Raw genomic sequence first — 27,341 nt, forward strand, 5'->3', positions numbered from 1 at the left:
AAGGAGATCCCTTCTGGGAACTCCCACTTGAATTCTATATTATTCTTTTTAAGAATTTGTACCTGTGGCTTATAGGGGTCTCTCCATTTCAACAATCTAATTGGAATGTCTTTAAAGATAATTATGTAGCTGCCGTCTATAGATAATCTTTTTTCTCTGTTTTTTTGGAGCACCAAGTTTCTCATGTCTCTATCCTTAAACATTATCAAGCAGTCTCCTGGGAATTTCCTTGCCTTGGTCGTTCTCACTTTCATTCTGAAAGCATTCTCCTGCTCCTGGAGGGTAGGACTCGAACCCGTGGCTTCACCTCTTGAATTATTATTCTTATTTACCCGCAACAGGGAGTACGGACTCATCCAAAACGCCGCACGGGGCGGCAGTTGGCGAGAGCAATGGGGCGTTTCAGAGATGCAAGCGCTTGGAACCGGACCCTTCGAGGTGGATCGGAGGAATGCAAGGTTGGAAGGGGGCACAGAAACCCCCCAGGGCACTCCCACCCCCCAGGGCAGAGGGGGAACCAGGGCCTTCCTCCTAGGACCAGAAAGTGGGCCGGCTGGATTAGGCCAGAGGGGGGCCACCTGGCCCAGCATCCTCTTCCCCCAGGGGCCAACCAAAAAGTGGTGTTGGGGGATGAGTGTTCGGACCCCTGGGCTCTCACTTGTGGGGTGCCTCAGGGTTCCGTCCTCTCCCCCATGCTTTTCAACATGCAGCCGCTGGGAGAGATCATCAGGGGGTTTGGGCTGGGTGTTCATCAGTATGCGGATGATACCCAGCTCTACCTCTCTTTCAAATCAGAAACAGTGAAGGCGGTGAAGGTCCTGTGTAAGTGGAGGCAGTTGGAGGACGGGTGGCGGCTAATGGATTGAAGTTGAATCCTGACAAGACAGAAGTACTGTTGTTGGGGGACAGGGGGTGGGCAGGTGTGGAGGACTTTCTGGTCCTGAATGGGGTAACTGTGCCCCTGAAGGACCAGGTGCGCAGCCTGGGAGTCATTTTGGACTCACAGCTGTCCATGGAGGCGCAGGTCCATTCTGTGTCCAGGGCAGCTGTTTACCAGCTCCATCTGGGACGCAGGATGAGACCCTATCTGCCTGTGGACTGTCTCGCCAGAGTGGTGCATGCTCTGGTTATCTCCTGCTTAGACTACTGCCATGCGCTCTACGTGGGGCTACCTTTGAAGGTGACCCGGAAACTGCAATTAATCCAGAATGCGGCAGCCAGACTGGTGACTGGGAGACCACATAACACTGGTCCTGAAAGATCTTCATGGCTCCCAGTACGTTTCCGAGCACAATTCAAAGTCTTGGTGCCGACCTTGAAAGCCCTAAACAGCCTCGGTCCAGTATATCTGAAGGAGCATCTCCACCTCCATCGTCCAGCCCGGACACTGAGGTCCAGCGCCGAGGGCCTTCTGGCAGTTCCCTCATTGCGAGAAGTGAGGTTACAGGGAATCAGGCAGAGGGGCTTCTCGGTGGTGGCACCCACCCTGTAGGCCTTGTGGAGTTATCAAGCCATCACTGTTTTTTTAATACAAATAATGTTTGAAACTGTTGCCCTTTTTGAAACTAAATTATACTGTCTGTGTACTCTTGCTGCTGTATGGAAAAGCACATGAAATACTTTGTAAGTAAACCATTTTAACTTACCAAACATGTGGTCTCTTTTATGCCATGGGAGGTGGGAAACTTTTGGAAGCGACTTAAAAGGAGATATTTTAAAGGTAAAACAGGGTATATTGCCTGTTTTGTGATTTTCAATCTCTGTTGTGGCTCTATCACCAAAAGCGCTTTCTCCCAAACTTGGATTTATGCCTCCAGATCATTTTCCTTTTATCCGTTAACCCAAATACTAAAATAACCAGTCTTTTCTTCTGTTTTTCTTTCTCTCTCTCTCCGTTCTGCTTCCTTGGCAGATTGTACCACTTGCTTCCCGGAATACCACATCTGGCAACCTTGCCATCTCACGGCCAGGCCAAACGGATCCGTCACCCTGCCCTGCACCTTCAACTACACCTGGGAGGCTCAAGAGACGGCCCAGGTGTATTGGCATGTAGAAAACTTTCATGGAGAGTTCCTCTTCAAGCACACCCACGACCCCACCCACAGGTACACCCACCCAAACTACACAGGGCGGGTGTCTCTGGTCGGGGACCTGTCAAAGGGGCTCGATGCGTCAATCCAGATTGAGAATCTGCAGGAGTCGGATTCCAATCTATATTTCTGCAGCGTCTCCGTACAGACACTTCATGAAGGTGTGCTGTATTGGCGAAACATTGAGGGGACAAACCTCACGGTCACAGGTGAGCTGGCACATTTTTAAAAATGATGTTCATTTTTGAGTTTTTCAGTTTTACAATTACACTTCCATCCCCTTCTTATACAATAGTTCTGTTTGACTTCCCACCCAGCGTTCCATGACTGTTCTTTTTACATTTTGTAAAAGGTAAAGGTAAAGGTACCCCTGCCCGTACGGGCCAGTCTTGACAGACTCTGGGGTTGTGCGCCCATCTCACTTAAGAGGCCAGGGGCCAGCGCTGTCCGGAGACACTTCCGGGTCACGTGGCCAGCGTGACATCGCTGCTCGGCCAGAGCCAGAGCCAGAGCCAGAGCCGCACACGGAAACGCCGTTTACCTTCCCGCTGGTAAGCGGTCCCTATTTATCTACTTGCACCCGGAGGTGCTTTCGAACTGCTAGGTTGGCAGGCGCTGGGACCGAGCAGCGGGAGCGCACCCCGCCGCAGGGATTCGAACCGCCGACTTTTCGATCGGCAAGTCCTAGGTGCTGAGGCTTTAACCCACAGCGCCACCTGCGTCCCTTTTACATTTTGCTTAGCTTCAAATACATTAATTATTCCTTCACCCTATTTTCCACACTCTCGCATCTTTCATAGTAACAACTGTTGGTCACAAAGTACCTCCCCACCTGGAATTTATATTTGAGGTCCATTTTTTTTGCAAATATTCCTCTAGGTATTCTCACTCACTCCCCATCAATTTATTGTCTTGGTTTCTTATTTTAGATGTCAAGCTATACAGGTTCGATTAGTTTGTATTGCCGTTGCTCTGTCCCTGGGGTCTCTCCCCATTTATTGGGGAAGGTAAATTTAAAGATTTTATTTAACTCATTGTATAAAGGTAACAGTAAAGGAACCCCTGACCATTAGGTCCAGTTGTGGCCGACTCTGGGGTTGTGGCGCTCATCTCGCTTTATTGGCCGAGGGAGCCAGCGTACAGCTTCCGGGTCATGTGGCCAGCAGGACTGAGCCGCTTCTGGTGAACCAGAGCAGCGCATGGAAACGCCGTTTACCTTCCTGCCGGAGCGGTACCTATTTATCTACTTGCCCTTTGACGTGCTTTTGAACTGCTAGGTTGGCAGGAGCAGGGACCGAGCAACGGGAGCTCACCCCGTCGCGGGGATTTGAACCGCCAATCTTCTGATTGGCAAGTCCTAGGCTCTGTGGTTTAACCCACAGCGCCACCCGCATCCCTTTTAGCCTTAGCCTAGTTACATAATCTGCACTGCAAAATACAAAGCAGCTCATTGCTCTTCAACAAATCAGCAATGCGATGAGCCATTGGTGCCGGGCAGTGAGGTCTGCCCTTTCTCCAGAAGCCATGAAGGCTGTGGGCTTTTTTTGGTAATTCATTCCCAAGTACACCTATGAGAAATTCTTTCTGTTTCTTGGGGAAGGTAAATTTAAAATTTTTCTTTAACTCATTGTACACCACCTCCCTAAAGTCTTTGGCCTATTTGCAGTTCCACCATAAATGAATAAAGGAACCCTCTGCTTCAAGACATTTCCAACACATTTTTAAAATTTATTTTGTACATTTAAGCCAATTTAACCGGTGTCAAATACCATCTATACTGCATTTTATACCTATTTTCTCTTATTTGATAACATGCTGAAAGAGTCCATAATTTCCCCCTCTCATCAGTTCTGATATTACGCCTTAATACTTTGTTTAATTCTTATGTTGTTTGGTTTTTTAATTAATTTTTGTTCATTTTCCATGATTTGTTTTAGGATTTCTTTCTTTTCTTTCTCTCTATTCTTCTTTTTAATTGAATTTTGTTGTATAAGAAACCCTCTCATCACCGCCTTGCTTGCATCCCACACTATACTCATCTTCGTTCCCTTGTTACAATTGTCCACAAAATATTCATTCAATTTCTTCTGTGCCTCCTGTACAAATTTTTGATTGTCGAATAGATAATCATTCATTCTCCATCTGAATGTTTTTTCTTCGAAGCCTTTGAGTTCTAATTTAATCGGGCTATGGTCTGAGATTACTCTTGGTTCAATTTCCACTTGTAGGATTCTTGGAGTTAATTCATTAGAAATCCAAATTTGATCAATTCTGGACATTGACTGATTTGCATCTGAATAAAATGTAAATTGTTTCTCCAATGGGTATCTTAGCCTCCAGATATCTATTAAATTACAGTTCTTTACCATTTCAAAAAATGTTTTGGGTAGTTTACCTTCTTTCGTTCCACTATTTCTCAGTCTATCCATTTCTGTAGAAACTACCCCATTCATGTCTCCCATCACTATTATCTTTTGATCCACATATTCCAACAATTTTTCTTCCAAACTTTTGTAGAAATCAGTTTTATTTCCATTGGGTGCGTAGATCCCGACAATTATTATTTTTTCGCCTTGCCAAGTGATTTGAACAGCAATAATTCTTCCTTCTTCATCCTTGAAGATTTGTTGAGCTTCAATTTTACTTTTTATGTACAAAATCACTCCTCTTTTCTTTTCTTTATCTGAAGATATAAATTCATTTCCGAGTCTTTCGTTAATCAGAATTTTTCTATGCCTTTTTGCCACGTGTGTCTCCTGCAAACAAATTATGTCTAAATTCTTTTTCTTTAAAAATGGTTCCACTTTATTCCGTTTTTTTATCGTTCAGTCCATTAATATTCCAATTCCATATTTTTAAAGCCATGTTGTTTCCAATTAATAAAAATAATAATTTTCCCTAATTTTTTATTATAATCTTTCCTCTTCTTCCTCTTCCTCTTCTTCTTCTTCTTCTTCTCCTTCTTCTTCTTCCTCCTGTTTTTCACCATTTTTCATCTTTCCCTTCAAGTCCTTCACTCCCTTAGCCACCACTCCTCCTACTGCTCCTTTAAGTTCTTCTTCTTCCTCTGTTAGTAATTCTTTATATTTTCTCTGGAATTTGCCTATCTCTTCCGGGCTGGTCAGTCTGTGCCTCTTGTTTTTGTAAGTAAAGGAGATCCCTTCTGGGAACTCCCACTTGAATTCTATATTATTCTTTTTAAGAATTTGTACCTGTGGCTTATAGGGGTCTCTCCATTTCAACAATCTAATTGGAATGTCTTTAAAGATAATTATGTAGCTGCCGTCTATAGATAATCTTTTTTCTCTGTTTTTTTGGAGCACCAAGTTTCTCATGTCTCTATCCTTAAACATTATCAAGCTGTCTCCTGGGAATTTCCTTGCCTTGGTCGTTCTCACTTTCATTCTGAAAGCATTCTCCTGCTCCTGGAGGGTAGGACTCGAACCCGTGGCTTCACCTCTTGAATTATTATTCTTATTTACCCGCAACAGGGAGTACGGACTCATCCAAAACGCCGCACGGGGCGGCAGTTGGCGAGAGCAATGGGGCGTTTCAGAGATGCAAGCGCTTGGAACCGGACCCTTCGAGGTGGATCGGAGGAATGCAAGGTTGGAAGGGGGCACAGAAACCCCCCAGGGCACTCCCACCCCCCAGGGCAGAGGGGGAACCAGGGCCTTCCTCCTAGGACCAGAAAGTGGGCCGGCTGGATTAGGCCAGAGGGGGGCCACCTGGCCCAGCATCCTCTTCCCCCAGGGGCCAACCAAAAAGTGGTGTTGGGGGATGAGTGTTCGGACCCCTGGGCTCTCACTTGTGGGGTGCCTCAGGGTTCCGTCCTCTCCCCCATGCTTTTCAACATGCAGCCGCTGGGAGAGATCATCAGGGGGTTTGGGCTGGGTGTTCATCAGTATGCGGATGATACCCAGCTCTACCTCTCTTTCAAATCAGAAACAGTGAAGGCGGTGAAGGTCCTGTGTAAGTGGAGGCAGTTGGAGGACGGGTGGCGGCTAATGGATTGAAGTTGAATCCTGACAAGACAGAAGTACTGTTGTTGGGGGACAGGGGGTGGGCAGGTGTGGAGGACTTTCTGGTCCTGAATGGGGTAACTGTGCCCCTGAAGGACCAGGTGCGCAGCCTGGGAGTCATTTTGGACTCACAGCTGTCCATGGAGGCGCAGGTCCATTCTGTGTCCAGGGCAGCTGTTTACCAGCTCCATCTGGGACGCAGGATGAGACCCTATCTGCCTGTGGACTGTCTCGCCAGAGTGGTGCATGCTCTGGTTATCTCCTGCTTAGACTACTGCCATGCGCTCTACGTGGGGCTACCTTTGAAGGTGACCCGGAAACTGCAATTAATCCAGAATGCGGCAGCCAGACTGGTGACTGGGAGACCACATAACACTGGTCCTGAAAGATCTTCATGGCTCCCAGTACGTTTCCGAGCACAATTCAAAGTCTTGGTGCCGACCTTGAAAGCCCTAAACAGCCTCGGTCCAGTATATCTGAAGGAGCATCTCCACCTCCATCGTCCAGCCCGGACACTGAGGTCCAGCGCCGAGGGCCTTCTGGCAGTTCCCTCATTGCGAGAAGTGAGGTTACAGGGAATCAGGCAGAGGGGCTTCTCGGTGGTGGCACCCACCCTGTAGGCCTTGTGGAGTTATCAAGCCATCACTGTTTTTTTAATACAAATAATGTTTGAAACTGTTGCCCTTTTTGAAACTAAATTATACTGTCTGTGTACTCTTGCTGCTGTATGGAAAAGCACATGAAATACTTTGTAAGTAAACCATTTTAACTTACCAAACATGTGGTCTCTTTTATGCCATGGGAGGTGGGAAACTTTTGGAAGCGACTTAAAAGGAGATATTTTAAAGGTAAAACAGGGTATATTGCCTGTTTTGTGATTTTCAATCTCTGTTGTGGCTCTATCACCAAAAGCGCTTTCTCCCAAACTTGGATTTATGCCTCCAGATCATTTTCCTTTTATCCGTTAACCCAAATACTAAAATAACCAGTCTTTTCTTCTGTTTTTCTTTCTCTCTCTCTCCGTTCTGCTTCCTTGGCAGATTGTACCACTTGCTTCCCGGAATACCACATCTGGCAACCTTGCCATCTCACGGCCAGGCCAAACGGATCCGTCACCCTGCCCTGCACCTTCAACTACACCTGGGAGGCTCAAGAGACGGCCCAGGTGTATTGGCATGTAGAAAACTTTCATGGAGAGTTCCTCTTCAAGCACACCCACGACCCCACCCACAGGTACACCCACCCAAACTACACAGGGCGGGTGTCTCTGGTCGGGGACCTGTCAAAGGGGCTCGATGCGTCAATCCAGATTGAGAATCTGCAGGAGTCGGATTCCAATCTATATTTCTGCAGCGTCTCCGTACAGACACTTCATGAAGGTGTGCTGTATTGGCGAAACATTGAGGGGACAAACCTCACGGTCACAGGTGAGCTGGCACATTTTTAAAAATGATGTTCATTTTTGAGTTTTTCAGTTTTACAATTACACTTCCATCCCCTTCTTATACAATAGTTCTGTTTGACTTCCCACCCAGCGTTCCATGACTGTTCTTTTTACATTTTGTAAAAGGTAAAGGTAAAGGTACCCCTGCCCGTACGGGCCAGTCTTGACAGACTCTGGGGTTGTGCGCCCATCTCACTTAAGAGGCCAGGGGCCAGCGCTGTCCGGAGACACTTCCGGGTCACGTGGCCAGCGTGACATCGCTGCTCGGCCAGAGCCAGAGCCAGAGCCAGAGCCGCACACGGAAACGCCGTTTACCTTCCCGCTGGTAAGCGGTCCCTATTTATCTACTTGCACCCGGAGGTGCTTTCGAACTGCTAGGTTGGCAGGCGCTGGGACCGAGCAGCGGGAGCGCACCCCGCCGCAGGGATTCGAACCGCCGACTTTTCGATCGGCAAGTCCTAGGTGCTGAGGCTTTAACCCACAGCGCCACCTGCGTCCCTTTTACATTTTGCTTAGCTTCAAATACATTAATTATTCCTTCACCCTATTTTCCACACTCTCGCATCTTTCATAGTAACAACTGTTGGTCACAAAGTACCTCCCCACCTGGAATTTATATTTGAGGTCCATTTTTTTTGCAAATATTCCTCTAGGTATTCTCACTCACTCCCCATCAATTTATTGTCTTGGTTTCTTATTTTAGATGTCAAGCTATACAGGTTCGATTAGTTTGTATTGCCGTTGCTCTGTCCCTGGGGTCTCTCCCCATTTATTGGGGAAGGTAAATTTAAAGATTTTATTTAACTCATTGTATAAAGGTAACAGTAAAGGAACCCCTGACCATTAGGTCCAGTTGTGGCCGACTCTGGGGTTGTGGCGCTCATCTCGCTTTATTGGCCGAGGGAGCCAGCGTACAGCTTCCGGGTCATGTGGCCAGCAGGACTGAGCCGCTTCTGGTGAACCAGAGCAGCGCATGGAAACGCCGTTTACCTTCCTGCCGGAGCGGTACCTATTTATCTACTTGCCCTTTGACGTGCTTTTGAACTGCTAGGTTGGCAGGAGCAGGGACCGAGCAACGGGAGCTCACCCCGTCGCGGGGATTTGAACCGCCAATCTTCTGATTGGCAAGTCCTAGGCTCTGTGGTTTAACCCACAGCGCCACCCGCATCCCTTTTAGCCTTAGCCTAGTTACATAATCTGCACTGCAAAATACAAAGCAGCTCATTGCTCTTCAACAAATCAGCAATGCGATGAGCCATTGGTGCCGGGCAGTGAGGTCTGCCCTTTCTCCAGAAGCCATGAAGGCTGTGGGCTTTTTTTGGTAATTCATTCCCAAGTACACCTATGAGAAATTCTTTCTGTTTCTTGGGGAAGGTAAATTTAAAATTTTTCTTTAACTCATTGTACACCACCTCCCTAAAGTCTTTGGCCTATTTGCAGTTCCACCATAAATGAATAAAGGAACCCTCTGCTTCAAGACATTTCCAACACATTTTTAAAATTTATTTTGTACATTTAAGCCAATTTAACCGGTGTCAAATACCATCTATACTGCATTTTATACCTATTTTCTCTTATTTGATAACATGCTGAAAGAGTCCATAATTTCCCCCTCTCATCAGTTCTGATATTACGCCTTAATACTTTGTTTAATTCTTATGTTGTTTGGTTTTTTAATTAATTTTTGTTCATTTTCCATGATTTGTTTTAGGATTTCTTTCTTTTCTTTCTCTCTATTCTTCTTTTTAATTGAATTTTGTTGTATAAGAAACCCTCTCATCACCGCCTTGCTTGCATCCCACACTATACTCATCTTCGTTCCCTTGTTACAATTGTCCACAAAATATTCATTCAATTTCTTCTGTGCCTCCTGTACAAATTTTTGATTGTCGAATAGATAATCATTCATTCTCCATCTGAATGTTTTTTCTTCGAAGCCTTTGAGTTCTAATTTAATCGGGCTATGGTCTGAGATTACTCTTGGTTCAATTTCCACTTGTAGGATTCTTGGAGTTAATTCATTAGAAATCCAAATTTGATCAATTCTGGACATTGACTGATTTGCATCTGAATAAAATGTAAATTGTTTCTCCAATGGGTATCTTAGCCTCCAGATATCTATTAAATTACAGTTCTTTACCATTTCAAAAAATGTTTTGGGTAGTTTACCTTCTTTCGTTCCACTATTTCTCAGTCTATCCATTTCTGTAGAAACTACCCCATTCATGTCTCCCATCACTATTATCTTTTGATCCACATATTCCAACAATTTTTCTTCCAAACTTTTGTAGAAATCAGTTTTATTTCCATTGGGTGCGTAGATCCCGACAATTATTATTTTTTCGCCTTGCCAAGTGATTTGAACAGCAATAATTCTTCCTTCTTCATCCTTGAAGATTTGTTGAGCTTCAATTTTACTTTTTATGTACAAAATCACTCCTCTTTTCTTTTCTTTATCTGAAGATATAAATTCATTTCCGAGTCTTTCGTTAATCAGAATTTTTCTATGCCTTTTTGCCACGTGTGTCTCCTGCAAACAAATTATGTCTAAATTCTTTTTCTTTAAAAATGGTTCCACTTTATTCCGTTTTTTTATCGTTCAGTCCATTAATATTCCAATTCCATATTTTTAAAGCCATGTTGTTTCCAATTAATAAAAATAATAATTTTCCCTAATTTTTTATTATAATCTTTCCTCTTCTTCCTCTTCCTCTTCTTCTTCTTCTTCTTCTCCTTCTTCTTCTTCCTCCTGTTTTTCACCATTTTTCATCTTTCCCTTCAAGTCCTTCACTCCCTTAGCCACCACTCCTCCTACTGCTCCTTTAAGTTCTTCTTCTTCCTCTGTTAGTAATTCTTTATATTTTCTCTGGAATTTGCCTATCTCTTCCGGGCTGGTCAGTCTGTGCCTCTTGTTTTTGTAAGTAAAGGAGATCCCTTCTGGGAACTCCCACTTGAATTCTATATTATTCTTTTTAAGAATTTGTACCTGTGGCTTATAGGGGTCTCTCCATTTCAACAATCTAATTGGAATGTCTTTAAAGATAATTATGTAGCTGCCGTCTATAGATAATCTTTTTTCTCTGTTTTTTTGGAGCACCAAGTTTCTCATGTCTCTATCCTTAAACATTATCAAGCTGTCTCCTGGGAATTTCCTTGCCTTGGTCGTTCTCACTTTCATTCTGAAAGCATTCTCCTGCTCCTGGAGGGTAGGACTCGAACCCATGGCTTCACCTCTTGAATTATTATTCTTATTTACCCGCAACAGGGAGTACGGACTCATCCAAAACGCCGCACGGGGCGGCAGTTGGCGAGAGCAATGGGGCGTTTCAGAGATGCAAGCGCTTGGAACCAGACCCTTCGAGGTGGATCGGAGGAATGCAAGGTTGGAAGGGGGCACAGAAACCCCCCAGGGCACTCCCACCCCCCAGGGCAGAGGGGGAACCAGGGCCTTCCTCCTAGGACCAGAAGGCGGGCTGGCTGGATTAGGCCAGAGGGGGGCCACCTGGCCCAGCATCCTCTTCCCCCAGGGGCCAACCAAAAAGTGGTGTTGGGGGATGAGTGTTCGGACCCCTGGGCTCTCACTTGTGGGGTGCCTCAGGGTTCCGTCCTCCCCCCCATGCTTTTCAACATGCAGCCTCTGGGAGAGATCATCAGGGGGTTTGGGCTGGGTGTTCATCAGTATGCGGATGATACCCAGCTCTACCTCTCTTTCAAATCAGAAACAGTGAAGGCGGTGAAGGTCCTGTGTAAGTGGAGGCAGTTGGAGGACGGGTGGCGGCTAATGGATTGAAGTTGAATCCTGACAAGATAGAAGTACTGTTTTTGGGGGACAGGAGGTGGGCAGGTGTGGAGGACTCCCTGGTCCTGAATGGGGCAACTGTGCCCCTGAAGGACCAGGTGCGCAGCCTGGGAGTCATTTTGGACTCACAGCTGTCCATGGAGGCGCAGGTCCATTCTGTGTCCAGGGCAGCTGTTTACCAGCTCCATCTGGGACGCAGGATGAGACCCTATCTGCCCATGGACTGTCTCGCCAGAGTGGTGCATGCTCTGGTTATCTCCTGCTTAGACTACTGCCATGCGCTCTACGTGGGGCGACCTTTGAAGGTGACCCGGAAACTGCAATTAATCCAGAATGCGGCAGCCAGACTGGTGACTGGGAGACCACATAACACTGGTCCTGAAAGATCTTCATGGCTCCCAGTACGTTTCCGAGCACAATTCAAAGTGTTGGTGCCGACCTTGAAAGCCCTAAACAGCCTCGGTCCAGTATATCTGAAGGAGCATCTCCACCCCCATCGTTCTGCCCGGACACTGAGGTCCAGCGCCGAGGGCCTTCTGGCAGTTCCCTCATTGCGAGAAGTGAGGTTACAGGGAATCAGGCAGAGGGGCTTCTCGGTGGTGGCACCCACCCTGTAGGCCTTGTGGAGTTATCAAGCCATCACTGTGTTTTAATACAAATAATGTTTGAAACTGTTACCCTTTTTGAAACTAAATTATACTGTCTGTGTACTCTTGCTGCTGTATGGAAAAGCACATGAAATACTTTGTAAGTAAACCATTTTAACTTACCAAACATGTGGTCTCTTTTATGCCATGGGAGGTGGGAAACTTTTGGAAGCGACTTAAAAGGAGATATTTTAAAGGTAAAACAGGGTATATTGCCTGTTTTGTGATTTTCAATCTCTGTTGTGGCTCTATCACCAAAAGCGCTTTCTCCCAAACTTGGATTTATGCCTCCAGATCATTTTCCTTTTATCCGTTAACCCAAATACTAAAATAACCAGTCTTTTCTTCTGTTTTTCTTTCTCTCTCTCTCCGTTCTGCTTCCTTGGCAGATTGTACCACTTGCTTCCCGGAATACCACATCTGGCAACCTTGCCATCTCACGGCCAGGCCAAATGGATCCGTCACCCTGCCCTGCACCTTCAACTACACCTGGGAGGCTCAAGAGACGGCCCAGGTGTATTGGCATGTAGAAAACTTTCACGGAGAGTTCCTCTTCAAGCACACCCACGACCCCACCCACAGGTACACCCACCCAAACTACACAGGGCGGGTGTCTCTGGTCGGGGACCTGTCAAAGGGGCTCGATGCGTCAATCCAGATTGAGAATCTGCAGGAGTCGGATTCCAATCTATATTTCTGCAGCGTCTCCGTACAGACACTTCATGAAGGTGTGCTGTATTGGCGAAACATTGAGGGGACAAACCTCACGGTCACAGGTGAGCTGGCACATTTTTAAAAATGATGTTCATTTTTGAGTTTTTCAGTTTTACAATTACACTTCCATCCCCTTCTTATGCAATAGTTCTGTTTGACTTCCCACCCAGCGTTCCATGACTGTTCTTTTTACATTTTGCTTAGCTTCAAATACATTAATTATTCCTTCACCCTATTTTCCACACTCTCGCATCTTTCATAGTAACAACTGTTGGTCACAAAGTACCTCCCCACCTGGAATTTATATTTGAGGTCCATTTTTTTTGCAAATATTCCTCTAGGTATTCTCACTCACTCCCCATCAATTTATTGTCTTGGTTTCTTATTTTAGATGTCAAGCTATACAGGTTCGATTAGTTTGTATTGCCGTTGCTCTGTCCCTGGGGTCTCTCCCCATTTATTGGGGAAGGTAAATTTAAAGATTTTATTTAACTCATTGTATAAAGGTAACAGTAAAGGAACCCCTGACCATTAGGTCCAGTTGTGGCCGACTCTGGGGTTGTGGCGCTCATCTCGCTTTATTGGCCGAGGGAGCCAGCGTACAGCTTCCGGGTCATGTGGCCAGCAGGACTGAGCCGCTTCTGGTGAACCAGAGCAGTGCACGGAAACGCCGTTTACCTTCCTGCTGGAGCGGTACCTATTTATCTACTTGCACTTTGACGTGCTTTTGAACTGCTAGGTTGGCAGGAGCTGGGACCGAGCAACGGGAGCTCACCCCGTCGCGGGGATTCGAACCGCCAATCTTCTGATCGGCAAGTCCTAGGCTCTGTGGTTTAACCCACAGCGCCATCCGCATCCCTAGTTACATAATCTGCACTGCAAAATAGAAAGCAGCTCATTGCTCTTCAACAGATCAGCAATGCGATGAGCCATTGGTGCCGGGCAGAGAGGTCTGCCCTTTCTCCAGAAGCCATGAAGGTTGTGGGCTTTTTTTGGTAATTCATTCCCAAGTACACCTATGAGAAATTCTTTCTGTTTCTTGGGGAAGGTAAATTTAAAATTTTTCTTTAACTCATTGTACACCACCTCCCTAAAGTCTTTGGCCTGTTTGCAGTTCCACCATAAATGAATAAAGGAACCCTCTGCTTCAAGACATTTCCAACACATTTTTTAAATTTATTTTGTACATTTAAGCCAATTTAACCGGTGTCAAATACCATCTATACTGCATTTTATACCTATTTTCTCTTATTTGATAACATGCCGAAAGAGTCCATAATTTCCCCCTCTCATCAATTCTGATATTACGCCCCATATCAACAGCCCATTTTATCATTGCCTCCTTAATGAGTTTGTCTTTAGTCTCCCACTCTAGCAGTAGTTTATATATTTTAGAGATTAGTTTTTTATTGGGCCCCAAAATCACCCTTTCAGATTCTGATCCTTCTTGCACAAATCCTCTCTCTTTGTCTTTTTAAAGCTTCTCCTTTTTCTGGAAGTATTGAAATGAGTCGTGTATCCAATTAGACACCTCCTCCCTATCTTTTAATTTTATGTTGTCATCTTTGTATCTAAGGAGATCTTTGTACTTTCCCCATATTCTGTCCACGTTTAGCTTTTTCACTGCAACCGCTTCCACCGGTGAGATCCAACCAGGAGTCTTTCTTTCCAAAATACCTTTATGTCTCATCCAAACCTTCCATAGACTCCTTCTAATCATGTGATTCAAAAATCCCTTGCACACGCTAGTTTTCTTACACCAGAGGTACACATGCCATCCATAGAGCAAATCAGCTCCTTCTAAGCCCAGTACATTTGCATCCTTCAATTTGACCCACTCCTTCATCCAGCTTAGACAGGTTGCTTCATAATATAATTGCTTGAACACCATTCGTAAAGGCCAATCCGATGTCCATATAATCTAGGATCTTTGTCATAAAGGTCCATGAGACATTGTCAAAGGCCTTTTCCCAGTGGTGGCAATGTTATTCTTGAACCTCAGTCGCCATACATGGTGACAAGACATCTCAAAGTGTTCACATTCTGACAATCCCCAGTCACAAAATGCGCCTGGCGCCTGGCTAATTTCAAACGCTGCCTCAGCCCACATCTCTCTCCACAGCAGCCCCCTTCTCCCCAGGGTTAGCACTCCATTCTGCTTGGTTCAAAGGGCCCCCCGGGGGATGGCAGTGGAGCCTGAGCCTGAGGCAGAGCAGAAAATGGGGCTCCACCCTCTTCCAGTCGAAGGGCTAAGTGACCACCCGAGGCAGGTAGACCCACAAGTGCTTCCCCACCACCACCCTAGACAGCGAAAATACCACACCACAGAAAACACATTAGCTACATCTTCCCAGAGAGAAGATGGAGCCAGCTTGCTTCCTGCTGCTCCAGAGGGCAGGACCTGAAACAATGGCTCCACATTGCAAGAAAGGAGATTTTGACTAAACATTAGGAAGAATTTTATCAGGGTAAGAGCTTGTTCAACAGAGGAACGGTCTCAAAAAACAAACAAAAAACAACAACACAGAGGAATGGCCTCCCCATAAGGTGGTGGCCTCTCCTTCCTTGGAGCCTTTTCCTTGGATGGCCACCTGTCAATCACAGCTGAAGACCCGTTGTGATTCTGTATGGCAGGGGGTTGGGCTGGATGACCTTGAAGGTCCCTTCCAAACATGCAATTTTATATTTCAACGAGGTGCTGCTCTCTCCCCAATGCTGAGGAGGTGCAATTGCAAATGGCAGGCACCCAGATCAGGAGTCCCTTGAGAGTGCATGAATCGGCTTGTGGGCCCCTGTGGGTGCCCCCCCCATACTTGAAGGAAATGCCCTTGTGCCAGGCCACTGCAGTGTGTGCCCGTCCTCAGCCTCTGCCTTTTGCATCAGCCTAAGTCTTGCTTTCTTCCTGCCCCCCAGGTCCTCCACTGCCGGACCCCCCCAGCTTCAACTTCAGCCTTGTAGGTCTGGTGATTAGGGGAACCCTTGTAAGTGCCCTCCCTCTGGGGCTGCTGGCATTCCTTGTATGGAGAAAAGGTAGGGGGGCTGTCGTGGGGCAGGGAGGGAGGGGGCAGTTACTGCGCTAGGGTCTGTCTCTCCCTCCAACCTGGCCCTTCAGAGGCAACAGCCGGGAAGCCCCCCCTGCATTTCTGTGTGATGCAGGAATTCATGTATAGGTTGGGGGGGTGTTTGCCCCTCCAGCAGATATCCTGCACCTGCAGCCCACTACCAAAACCAGCACAATCGCTTTTGTGACTTTTGTGACTTGTCCCCACAAAACACTTCATCACAGTTTCTTCCTATCTATTCAAAGGGCCATGATAGCAAATGTAAGAATTCACTGATAAATGGATCTCTGTACTGGCTCACTGGGAAAACACCAGAAATTCCTATAGACACGTGAGCTCAGCTCCTCAGCAGCCCCTCTGCCTGAGGGATAACCCCTGGCATCCTGATACCTGAGGGCCAGACAGGTAGCCATTCCAGAAATAACAAGCCCAGAGGAAGACACCTGGCTTGAGAGCAGTACATGTGAAAAGGATCTAGGAGTCTTGGTTGACCACAAACTTGACATGAGCCAACAGTGTGACGCGGCAGCTAAAAAAGCCAATGCAATTCTGGGCTGCATCAATAGGAGTATAGCATCTAGATCAAGGGAAGTAATAGTGCCACTGGATTCTGCTCTGGTCAGACCTCACCTGGAGTACTGTGTCCAGTTCTGGGCACCACAGTTCAAGAAGGACACGGACAAACTGGAACGTGTCCAGAGGAGGGCAACCAAAATGGTCAAAGGCCTGGAAACGATGCCTTCTGAGGAACGGCTAAGGGAGCTGGGCATGTTTAGCCTGGAGAAGAGGAGGTTAAGGGGTGATATGATAGCCATGTTCAAATATATAAAAGGATGTCACATAGAGGAGGGAGAAAGGTTGTTTTCTGCTGCTCCAGAGAAGCGGACACGGAGCAATGGTTCCAAGCTACAAGAAAGAAGATTCCACCTAAACATTAGGAAGAACTTTCTGACAGTAAGAGCTGTTTGACAGTGGAATTTGCTGCCAAGGAGTGTGGTGGAGTCTCCTTCTTTGGAGGTTTTGAAGCAGAGGCTTGGCAACCATATGTCAGGAGTGCTCTGATGGTGTTTCCTGCTTGGCAGGGGGTTGGACTCGATGGCCCTTGTGGTCTCTTCCAACTCTATGATTCTATGATTCTATGAAAAGGGTGTGATGAACTTGGCTGGGAAACAAGGAAATGTAAATATCTCTTTTGTTCCACTTGATGGGTGTTTGGTGGAGGGCAGGGGGAACCATGGGGCAGGGTCCAGGATGCTCAGATTACTGCCACCAGACCTCCCCTTTCATGATGTAAACGTGATGTATGAGTGATGTAGTTTAGGCGGGGTGTAACATGGGGATGAGCAGCTAATAAAAGTTTGGTTTCTCTTTGGGGGGGGGGGAGGAATTTGTTCATTATTATTATTATTTTCCAAAATATAGTCTGGCCCCCCACAAGGTCTGAGGGACAGTGGACCGGCCCACGGCTGAAAAAGGTTGCTGAACCCTGGCCTAAAACTTGCCTCTCTAAGCTGCAAAGGGATGCTTGCTGCTGAACTCACAAGGAAGGAAGGAGAATTTCTAATGCTCTCTCAGCATCTATTCACATCCCTACAATCCCAACATTACAGATCTCTTAATGTTGGGTCACCCGGTCCAAGCCCTGGGAGTTCCCCTGCCAGCCAGACTTGAATTTGTTCATTATTATTTTTCCAAAATATAGCCTTTCCCACCACATGGTCCGAGGGACGGTGGACCGGCCCATGGCTGAAAAAGGTTGCTGACCCCTGGTTTCGTGTTCTAGCCAAAGGCCATGTCAAATTTGTATTCGGCAAGAGTATTAATAAAATTATACAGAACATCCACCCATAGGCTTAAAATCCACAATATAAAAACTTGACTTTGCAGAGTTCCTGATCATTAAAATGCAGTTTCCCTTGTGCATCTCCAACAGCTCCAATTCTAACAAGATTTCGCCTTTTAAAGATTTTCCAACATCCGTGAGTTAAGAGAGAGAGACAATGCCAGGGACAGCAACAAACGTACTGTGGGATATTTACAATTCTCTCCTCGCATCTCTACACATCCCTACACCTAAATCTATCTTGATTTCAGATTAGACCTCCGAATCATCAAAACAATTTATAGCAATTTTATCCAACTCATTCTTTTCCTGTTGTTGTTTTTCCCAGCCTGTGCCAAGAGAGCTGCTCCATCTGTCACAAAGCCATGATTGTCGCTCAAAAGAAACCGACCCATTTCTGCCGGCGTGTGTGAATAAATGTCTCAGAAATCGATGTCTTGGATAACCACAGGGTGCCTACAAGGTCTTTTCATAGTGGGCTGTATATAAATTTAATTAACAATAACAAATAAATACATTTATTAATGAATCAAATATATTTATATTATATTATATATCAAATATATTTAATTAATATTAACAATAGCTGTCTCACGGTGCCAGAGGTTAAAGAAAAATAGGGGTCGCCGCTGCAGCCCACACCTCACTCGAGGGTCTTGCAGTCCTGCAAGGTCTACTTGTGGGTCAGGAGGAAAGCAAGAAACTGCGGCCAGGTATATAGAAAGCAGGGCAGCTAGTAAGCCTGATATTTATTTTGCTGAGGTGGCTCTCGAAATTCCAGGACACTTGCTGTTGCTCAGAGAACCACTCCGGTTCACTCTGTGCGTGACGTCTTTGGTTTGAGTTCCATTCACAAACTATTCCATTCATTAAACTATTTCCATTCACAAAACAGGACTTAGCCCGTGTCTCCACTTCACTGTCTGCTGTTTGACGGACAAGGTCGCTGTTGAGTAAGGGGGTCACAGTTTCTTTAAATGTTCAAGGACAAGAGGAGGCAATCCCCCCCCCCATGATTTTTATTAGTTTTCCAAATTATTACAAATCAAATTGAATTAATTTAACACAATTTCTTAAAATCTGGTTTCCCGCTCTGGTTCCAAGCATAGGCTCATCATCATTTCCTCGCATATATTTAGAGTCCAGTTGACGTCGTTCACTTGCCATTAGACATTCTTCCAGCTGGCCACTTTTTCCACCTTACAAACAGCGCCTCCGTTACATCTTTAAAATAAGTAATCCGTTTCACACGTGTATTCCTTCATGTACATTTTTGTTCCAGACCTGGTGTGCTGGGAGAGCTCATTACAGTGGTACCTCGGGTTATATATGCTTCAGGTTACAGACGCTTCAGGTTACAGACTCCGCTAACCCAGAAATATTACCTTGGGTTAAGAACTTTGCTTCAGGATGAGAACAGAAATCATGCTCCAGCGGTGCGGCGGTAGCGGGAGGCCCCATTAGCTAAAGTGGTGCTTCAGGTTAAGAACAGTTTCAGGTTAAGAACGGACCTCCGGAATAAATTAAGTACGTAACCAGAGGTACCACTGTACTATCTTCCATTATTCAGTTCTTTGCAGTGTTTACCTGGATGGTACAAGGTCACATTCTGTTCTTTCCGCTGTTTACAGACTAGCGTGTGAGCTGCAGCCATAAATAACTCACAGAGTGCATCTCCAGTCTCCGCCATAAAAATTCCGCTCTGGAGTTCTTCCTCAGCACACAAGATTTTTTCTCAAATTCAGCCTCTTTGCCAGATCTGTTCGGCAGCAGTTCATTCTTTTTTCACTGTGTTGCTCCATTCACACTCCTACTCCAGTCCAAGAATAATTTTAAATAAAGTCCATTCAGCCTCGGTTGAAGATTTGTTAAGTTCCCCTCTTTCCCGAAGTAACAAACAGAATAGCACAGCAGCGGCTGCACACACCTCTTTCATTTTGCAGGGGAGGACAAGAAGAAAAGAGACAATTTGAAACCCATAAGAAAGCACAAAGCACCTTGCCCTCCCCTTCCTTTCCCGGCTGTTGTCAGGATTCTCAAGCTTCAGGGGGAAAAATATTCAGATACCTTCAAAGAGCCAAGCCCAGTCCTTTCGGCAACTGACTGATTGCAGCCCCATCGCATATGTCGGTCCAGGAGCGCCTCTTGATTCATGCCAATTGCCCGAATTATGGAGGAAGTAGGCAGACCCTTGCGCTTCAGCGGCGCAACGGGGTGCAGGGAGTGTGGGATGTAAAACTGCAGCCAAGCACAACATTCCTACAGTGGACGTGTCAGGGGATGTTTTGTCCCACTCAGGAGAAGACTTCTAGTTTCCTCCTGAGCTGGGACAGACTTGAAGAGGGTGCGGTTTGTTGTTCTAGCATGGAGGAGCCCACGGCCTCCATGTTCGGATCCGTGTGTCTTCTCCATTTTGGATGTTGCTGTGTGTTTGGAGAAGCGGCTGCTTAGTCGCAGTCACTTAGGACTCACTTCTTTATGGAATGCTTCTAGTTGTTATGTAACCTAAGTCTGCCTTCAGGGATATGCCTGTGAACCTGAATGAATCTGTCAGTAAACTACTTTTATATTAACATTAGTCACATTCATGTGTTTGTTCTTTTTAAGAGGGATTAGAAAGGTGGCGCTGTGGGTTAAACCACAGAGCCTAGGACTTGCCGATCAGAAAGTCGGCTGTTCAAATCCCCGCCACGTGGTGAGCTCCCGTTGCTCGGTCCCTGCTCCTGCCAACCTAGCAGTTCGAAAGCACGTCAAAGTGCAAGTAGATAAATAGGTATCGCTCCGGCGGGAAGGTAAACGGCGTTTCTGTGCGCTGCTCTGGTTCGCCGGAAGCGGCTTAGTCATGCTGGCCACTTGACCCGGAAGCTGTACGCCGGCTCCCTTGGCCAGTGAAGCGAGATGAGTGCCGCAACCCCAGAGTCGGTCGACTCCTCAGCTCGGGAGCAAGGTGGCACTCTCGGGGTGGGGAGGGGTTGAAGTCCGAAGTGGAGGCAGCGGCAGCAGCCCTTAGCCCTCATCTGGAGAGCTCTCAGGCTTCCTGGGCAAAGTGAAGGGCAAGGTTCAGGCTCTCCGGGCTTTCATAAGCCCAACTTGGGATGGTCCTCAGACGGAGGTGTGTGGCAAACCCAGGAGTCGCCTCCGGGGCTGGTGGGTATCCAACGCTGCCGCTTTTAGTTGATACAATGCTTGCCTTGCCCAGGGCACTGGCAACCCGTGCTATGCCACTGCTCAGGGGAGCCCCTCTAGGCCAGCCTCCTGTTCTCACAGTGGCCACCCAGGTCCCCCAATGGGAAAACCACAAAAGCAGGACCTGAGCACAAGAAGGTTTCCAGAAGGTGGCATTCAGACGTTTTGCTGCCTCTGACTGTGGTGACAGAGCAGAGCCATCTTGGCTAGCAGCCCTCAATAGCCCCCTCCCACTCAATAACAATAACAATAACAATAACAGTTTTTTATTTATATCCCGCCCTCCCCAGCCAAAGCCGGGCTCAGAGCGGCTAACAAGAATAAAAAGTAACGCAGCATTCTAAAATCAATTCATTCTAAAATCAATTCAGAATCAAATAAATGGCAACCATTGGGCTAGAGTGCTATGAGGATTACAGAAGGAGAGAGGGGGTCAGGCTGTGCCTCGGCCAAAGGCCTGGTGGAACAGCTCCATCTTGCAGGCCCTGTGGAAAGATGTCAAGTCCCGCAGGGCCCTAGTCTCTTGGGACAGAGCGTTCCACCAGATCAGGGCCACGGCCAAAAAGGCCCTGGCCCTGGTCAAGGCTAGTCTAATTTCCCTGGGGCCCGGGATCTTCAGAGTGTTTGCAGACCGTAAGGTCCTCCGCGGGGCATACCAGGAGAGGCGGTCCCGTAGGTACGAGGGTCCTAGGGCTTTAAAGGTTAAAACCAGCACCTTAAACCTGATCCTGTACTCCACCGGGAGCTAGTGCAGCTGGTATAGCACCAGGTGAATGTGATCCATGAATTGGCCCAGTCCTCTTTCAAAGCCATCTGAGCTGGTGGCCACTGCTGCTTCTGGTGGAAGGGAGTTCCACAGTCTGCACGGCGTGAAGGGTTTTGTTTCATCTGCCCTGAGTCCTCCAAGATCCAGCTTCGTTCAATGTCTGCAGGTTCCACTGTTATGGCACGAGGTGCCAGGCAAAGTTTCGTAATTCCACTCTACCCCCCTCCCCCACCAGCTGGGGCCTCCCTCTTCAACTTCCCCCTTTCCCCCCCCCCCCCGGGCTCAAGTCCAGTTGCACCATTGCCTCAGAGGAAGGAAGGAAGGAGGCTGGTTCTGTGGCAGTGAGTCAGGCGACTTGGGGCATCTCGACTGCCCCCTCCTTGCTGCCCCCCCCCCGGCACTTTGCTTGTGTCACAGCAAAGGAGGAAGCGGAAACAACATCCGTAGCATTGCAAATACTTAATGGGCATTTTGATGGCATCAGCAAGCATTTCAAGGGATCCTGAGAACAATATCTGGAGGGTACGGGGGGGGTCGTTGGTTGGCTCATTGTGGCAGGATCAGGCCAAAGAGGGATTCTTGAGCTGTGGTTCTGGCATTGCAGTGGGCTGGACTAGATGGCCTTTGGGGTTCCCTTCCAGCTGTGCCATTCTGTGTCCCTGAATCCCCTTCTCACCTCACAGGGGGTCCAGCAGGTGCCTGTTTCTTGCAAGAAGGGGCAATCTCTTTCTTGACTGAAAGCGCTCCTGAGAATCTGATCTTTTCCCAGCAGGGCAGAAATAAAGACAGCCTAAGCACGTGGCGCTAAGGGTTAAACCACAGAGCCAAGGGCTTGCTGATCAGAAGGTCAGCGGTTTGAATCCCCACGATGGGGTGAGCTCCCGTTCCTCGGTCCCTGCTCCTGCCCACCTAGCAGTTCGAAAGCACGTCAAAGTGCAAGTAGATAAATAGGTACCGCTCCGGCGGGAAGGTAAACGGCATTTCCATGCACTGCTCTGGTTCGCCAGAAGCGGCTTAGTCCTGCTGGCCACATGACCCGGAAGCTGCATGCCGGCTCCCTCGGCCAATAAAGCGAGATGAGCGCCGCAACCCCAGAGTCAGCCACGACTGGACCTAAAGGTCAGGGGTTCCTTTACCTTTAAAGCGAAAAACGAGGCAATAAGCCCAAGAAGAGGAAGGAAAATGAAATATTCGTTTTCAAATGAAGCAACATTAGCCGCAGAAATCCATATGCCTAATGCCCACAACCAGGGCAAAGGGGGCACCAGTCAGTGTTGTGGTGGGATAGCCAGCTCTGCAGGGAACCGTAGAACGGGAGAGTTGAAAGGGCCCCCCAGGGGTCATCTAGCTGAACCCGCTTGCCGTGCAGGAATCTGAGCGAAACCATTCCAGGCAGGTGGCCCTCCGTCCTCCAATGAGGATGTCCTTGGGCAAGGAGGCAGGAGCCCGCCTGGTGGGGCAGCCTTGCCCCCAGTCCCAGGAAGGTGGGGGCCTCATCCATTGCTGGGCTGGGGGGCTCAGAGGCCTCCCAGATTTTCAGGCGAGCGACACCCCACTTCCTCCTCCTCCTCCGTTGCCTATCTGCTGGCTGTGACAACAGGACTTCCCTATCAGATGGGCTCTGCTGTTGCGCAATCTGCCACCCGAATCTCCAGCGCTCAAGGGAGAAGAGGCTTGCTGGATTTGGCCGTGTGTGGCTCCTGCGACTGCAGCCGGGCTTCCGGGGGGGGGGGTCTTGTTCCTGCTCCCTGAAGCCACTAGAGAGCCCCAGCAGCAAAGGATATGATCCACCAGGGACTGCTGCTGCTGCTCCTGCTGGTCCTGGGCGGAGGTAAGTGAAAGGGCCAGGCAGAGGAAGGAAGGAAGCTCGGGGGGGGGGGGACAGAAGGGGAGCCCTCCTGGATCAGGCCAAAGCGGCCCACCTAATCCAGAATACTGTTCTCACGGTGGCTGAAGAAAGCAGATGTAATAAACAAAAATCTGTCCTTATGGGGGACACAAGAGCCCTTCTAGAGTCCTTTGCAGGTTCTCCATCGGTCGGAGAAAATAACAGAGGCCAACCAGAGAATATTGAGAAGCAAAGCAGCTAGTCTGATCTATATTGAACTCTTGCAACAGGGTGCCCCCTTCACACGCAGGAAAGGAGGAGGACCCCGAACCAAGGTGTGCCCGCCCTTATATAGACATTTTAAATTGCCCACCCTGGAGTCCAAGATACATCATACCTACATCGCGAAAGGGCGGTCTACAACAGAAATCTGAGTGCATTGTTTACCTCCTGTCTGGCAGGATACCTGTTAATGCCCACTTGATTGGATACCCTGGGGAGCCTGGCCAGTCTTTCTTAATGACAAATACTTAGTTCCTGGGCCAGGTCACAGGCTCACACCCTATTCATACACAGACATACCCTTAAGACAGGATTTGTGAAGGAAAAGACAATGGGGAGGCTTTTCCATTTGACTTTCACTTTGCAGAGAAAACATTTGGTCAGCCAAAATGGCTTCATGGCTGTTTCCCTTTGCTGCTTCAGGCATGTGGTATATATATTTATGTACGTGTTTGCTTGGTACATTTTATGAACATTTATTATATACATAAGACCTTAAATTTTTTATTTCACAGGATTAGAGCAGGAGAGTGACTCTCCCCTCCTGCGGCCCCCGGCACCTGGGGGGGAGGGTCCTGCTTGGCCCTTGGAGACTCCTTCCAACTCTTCAGTCCTATGGTTTTAGGGGCGCATACTTCCAAAGCTGGCTTCATGGGAGGGAGTCTCAAGTCTGAGGCCAAAGCTTGTTGCTCTTCCAATTCCCATCATCATCATCATCCCTGACCATTGGCCATGCTGGCTCCTAGGAAAACAGGGCGCTCCCCTAGACCGAGTCTAGACCTTTGAGGTCCATCCAGTCCTTCTTCACACAGTACATACCATATTTTTCACTCCATAAGATGCACCTGTTTTTAGAGGAGGAAAACAAGGGAAGAATATATTCTGAACAAAACAGTGGATTTATGATTTTTGTGGTTCATGCTATGGCCACAGACGTGATTTGACAGTGATTTTGGGGTAGTCCAATGCAAAAATCCTGAGGATCCTTTTGGATTCGTGCTTTGTAACCATGTTTTTGCACCACTGCGGCCCCACAAAACAGAGGGTGCGTGGTTTTTTTGGGTGCAGGCTGTAGCCATGGACATGCTATGTGACCTGATGGTGAATTTGGGGTGACCCAATGTAAAATTCCTGAGGATCCATGGGCTGTTACCTCCCCCCTCCCAGGCAGCCTCGTTTATATCTAGCCTCCCTCATCTCGCTCCCGATCGCTTGCCGGTCAGCGGCTTTCTTTCAACAACCCCTTCCCTCTTTCAAAAAAAAAAAAGAGCATGATCTGCTTTTTGCCCCTGGGCAATTCGGCTCCAGGGACCACGCATTCACTCCATAAGACGCACAGACATTTCCCCTTACTTTTTAGGAAGAAAAAGGTGCATCTTATGGAGCGAAAAATATGGGTAGTTAGACTGCGGAACTCCCTCCCACCGGAGGCAGGGATGGCCACTGACTTGGATGGCTTCAAAGGAAGATGAGACATATCCATAGCCCTGGTCTGCCTCCATTTCTCAGAGACAGCGGTGCTTCTGAATGCCAGTTGGTGGAAACCGCAGGAGGATTGTGTTCGAATCCTGCTTGTGCGTTTCCCATTGGGGCATCTACTTGGCCCAGGCATAGGCAAACTCAGCCCTCCGGATGTTTTGGGGCTACAACTCCCATCATCCCTAGCTAGCAGGACCAGTGGTCAGGGATGGTGGGAATTGTAGTCCCCAAACATCTGGAGGGCCGGGTTTGCCTCTGCCTGGCTTGGCCCCTGTGAGGACAGGAGGCTGGACCACATGGGCCCCTGGTCTAAGCCTGCAGGGCTCTTGGTCTATGTTCTTAAATGATAAATTAGTCCCCTGATTTGCCGGCACAAAATACTTTCAGTTGTGTCCCTCAGAGCCACCCCTGCTGACACGAAGGGAAAGGGCCATGCGATGATATTTCCTTCTTCCTGAAACCACCAAGAGCTTTTGCTACTTCCTTTTCAAAGCAGAAACCCACAAACTTCTGCCTTTTGGGGTCTGTTTAGTCTGGGAAAGAGGAGACTGAGATATTGGCCATCTCCCAAGATCTCCCCATGGAAGAGGGAGCAGCCTTGTTTTCTCCTGCTCCTGGAGGGAAGGACTCGAACCCGTGGCTTCACCTCTTGAATTATTCTTATTCTTATTTACCCGCAACAGGGAGTACGGACTCATCCAAAACACCAAATGGGGCGGCAGCTGGCGAGAGCAATGGGGCGTTTCAGAGATGCAAGCGCTTGGAACCGGACCCTTCGAGGTGGATCGGAGGAATGCAAGGTTGGAAGGGGGCACAGAAACCCCCCAGGGCAGAGGGGGAACCAGGTCCTTCCTCCAAGGACCAGACGGAGGGCCTGCAGGATCAGGCCAGAGGGGGGCCTACCTGGAAGCAGAGAACTACTGTTGTGGCGCGTGTCCCTGAATAGCTCTCTCCAAAAGATTTGCAAAATCCTCTTTTAATGCCACCCCCTCCAACCCACTGGGACCCCTTTCCCATCTGAGTTGCAGAGGGGCAAATGGAAACAAGAATTTTAAAATAACAATAGCCCAACTCACCATACGTCCAGGTTTTCCTGGAAAACCTGGACGTACGGCAGCCCTTTTTCTAAGAGATGGGTCAGATGAGCCACGAATGTTGCAAGATTCAAGACAGATAAAATGAAGCCCTTTCCTCACAGACTATGGAACTCTCTGCCACAAGAGGCAGGAATGGCCACCAGCTTGGATGGCTTGAAAAGAGGATTGGGTGAATTCATGGAGGAGGAGAGAGCTCTGCCCTCCTCTGTTGGGGGCAGTGATGCTTCTGAATCCCAGGAGTGGACAATGTTACTCTTGTGCTCAGACCCTACTTATGGGTTTCTCTTTGACCACGGTGAGGTTGGGATCATGGACTAGATGGCTTGGTCCAGCTGCTGCAAGCCTTTTCTTAGTTTCTTATGGTTCCTAAAGGGAGCCTCCATGGGCAGAGCTAGTCTATCTTAAAATACTGGAGAATAAGAGTGGGAGAAGGTTTTGCTCTCCCCTACTGCCTGGGGCTTTTCAATGTTCTGTTTTACCTGTTTTTGTGGGATAAATCCAGCCTTATATAACCAACCTGATTAATTGAAATTGAAATACTTGATTGTCACTTGTACAACTTGCATACAGTGAGATTACATGAGCACCCCCAACTCAGCTCTCTTTGTCTTAATTCCCCTCGTTTACTGATGCACACCCACCAAACCCGAAAGTCCATTGCCCTGTTGTTATCTTTTCATTCAGCAGCCCAACAGCCCCCGGATAGAAGCTGTTCTTTACCCTGTTGGTGCGACTAATCATGCTTCCGTATCTTTTGCCTGAGGGCAGGAGATCAAGAAAGTGCTGGCCAGGGTGTGAATCATCCCTGAGAATTTTCCTCACTCTTCTTCACTTTTCTTCCGCTATTTCATCCAGCGGATTCACAGGATAGCCCATAATATCTTGTGCTGTATTCACCACCCTCTGTAGGCACTTTCTATCAGATGATGTCAAACCAGCGTACCACACCGTGATTAACCACCTGGGTTGTATTGATTTTCCAAGTAAGGTCTTCACTGAGATAAACTCCTAGGAATTTAACGGAAGAGACTCTCCCCACACAGCGGGGCTAGTTCTCCTCTCTTCCTCCAAAAGTCCAACAC

At 47.7% G+C, this 27,341-nt stretch overlaps 1 protein-coding gene across 2 annotated transcripts in view; it reads left to right on the forward strand.

The window, feature by feature from the left end:
- The first annotated feature begins 270 nt into the window (after window positions 1-270).
- Window positions 271-27,341, forward strand: part of LOC307202135 (uncharacterized protein) — a 35,899-nt gene continuing 8,828 nt past the window's right edge. The window contains exons 1-7 of one of the 2 annotated variants that reach the window (XM_079951841.1): window positions 271-458; window positions 1,913-2,299; window positions 5,582-5,698; window positions 7,153-7,539; window positions 10,822-10,938; window positions 12,392-12,778; window positions 25,846-25,962. In XM_079951841.1, coding sequence (XP_079807967.1) covers window positions 452-458; window positions 1,913-2,299; window positions 5,582-5,698; window positions 7,153-7,539; window positions 10,822-10,938; window positions 12,392-12,778; window positions 25,846-25,962 — 1,519 coding nt within the window. In that variant the 5' untranslated portion in view covers window positions 271-451. The remainder of the gene's footprint in view (window positions 459-1,912; window positions 2,300-5,581; window positions 5,699-7,152; window positions 7,540-10,821; window positions 10,939-12,391; window positions 12,779-25,845; window positions 25,963-27,341) is intronic. The other variant, XM_079951842.1, reaches the window with a different exon arrangement.

This window comes from Podarcis cretensis (assembly GCF_951804945.1).
Source record: "Podarcis cretensis genome assembly, chromosome: 13".
In the NCBI taxonomy this organism is placed as follows: Eukaryota; Metazoa; Chordata; class Lepidosauria; order Squamata; family Lacertidae; genus Podarcis; species Podarcis cretensis.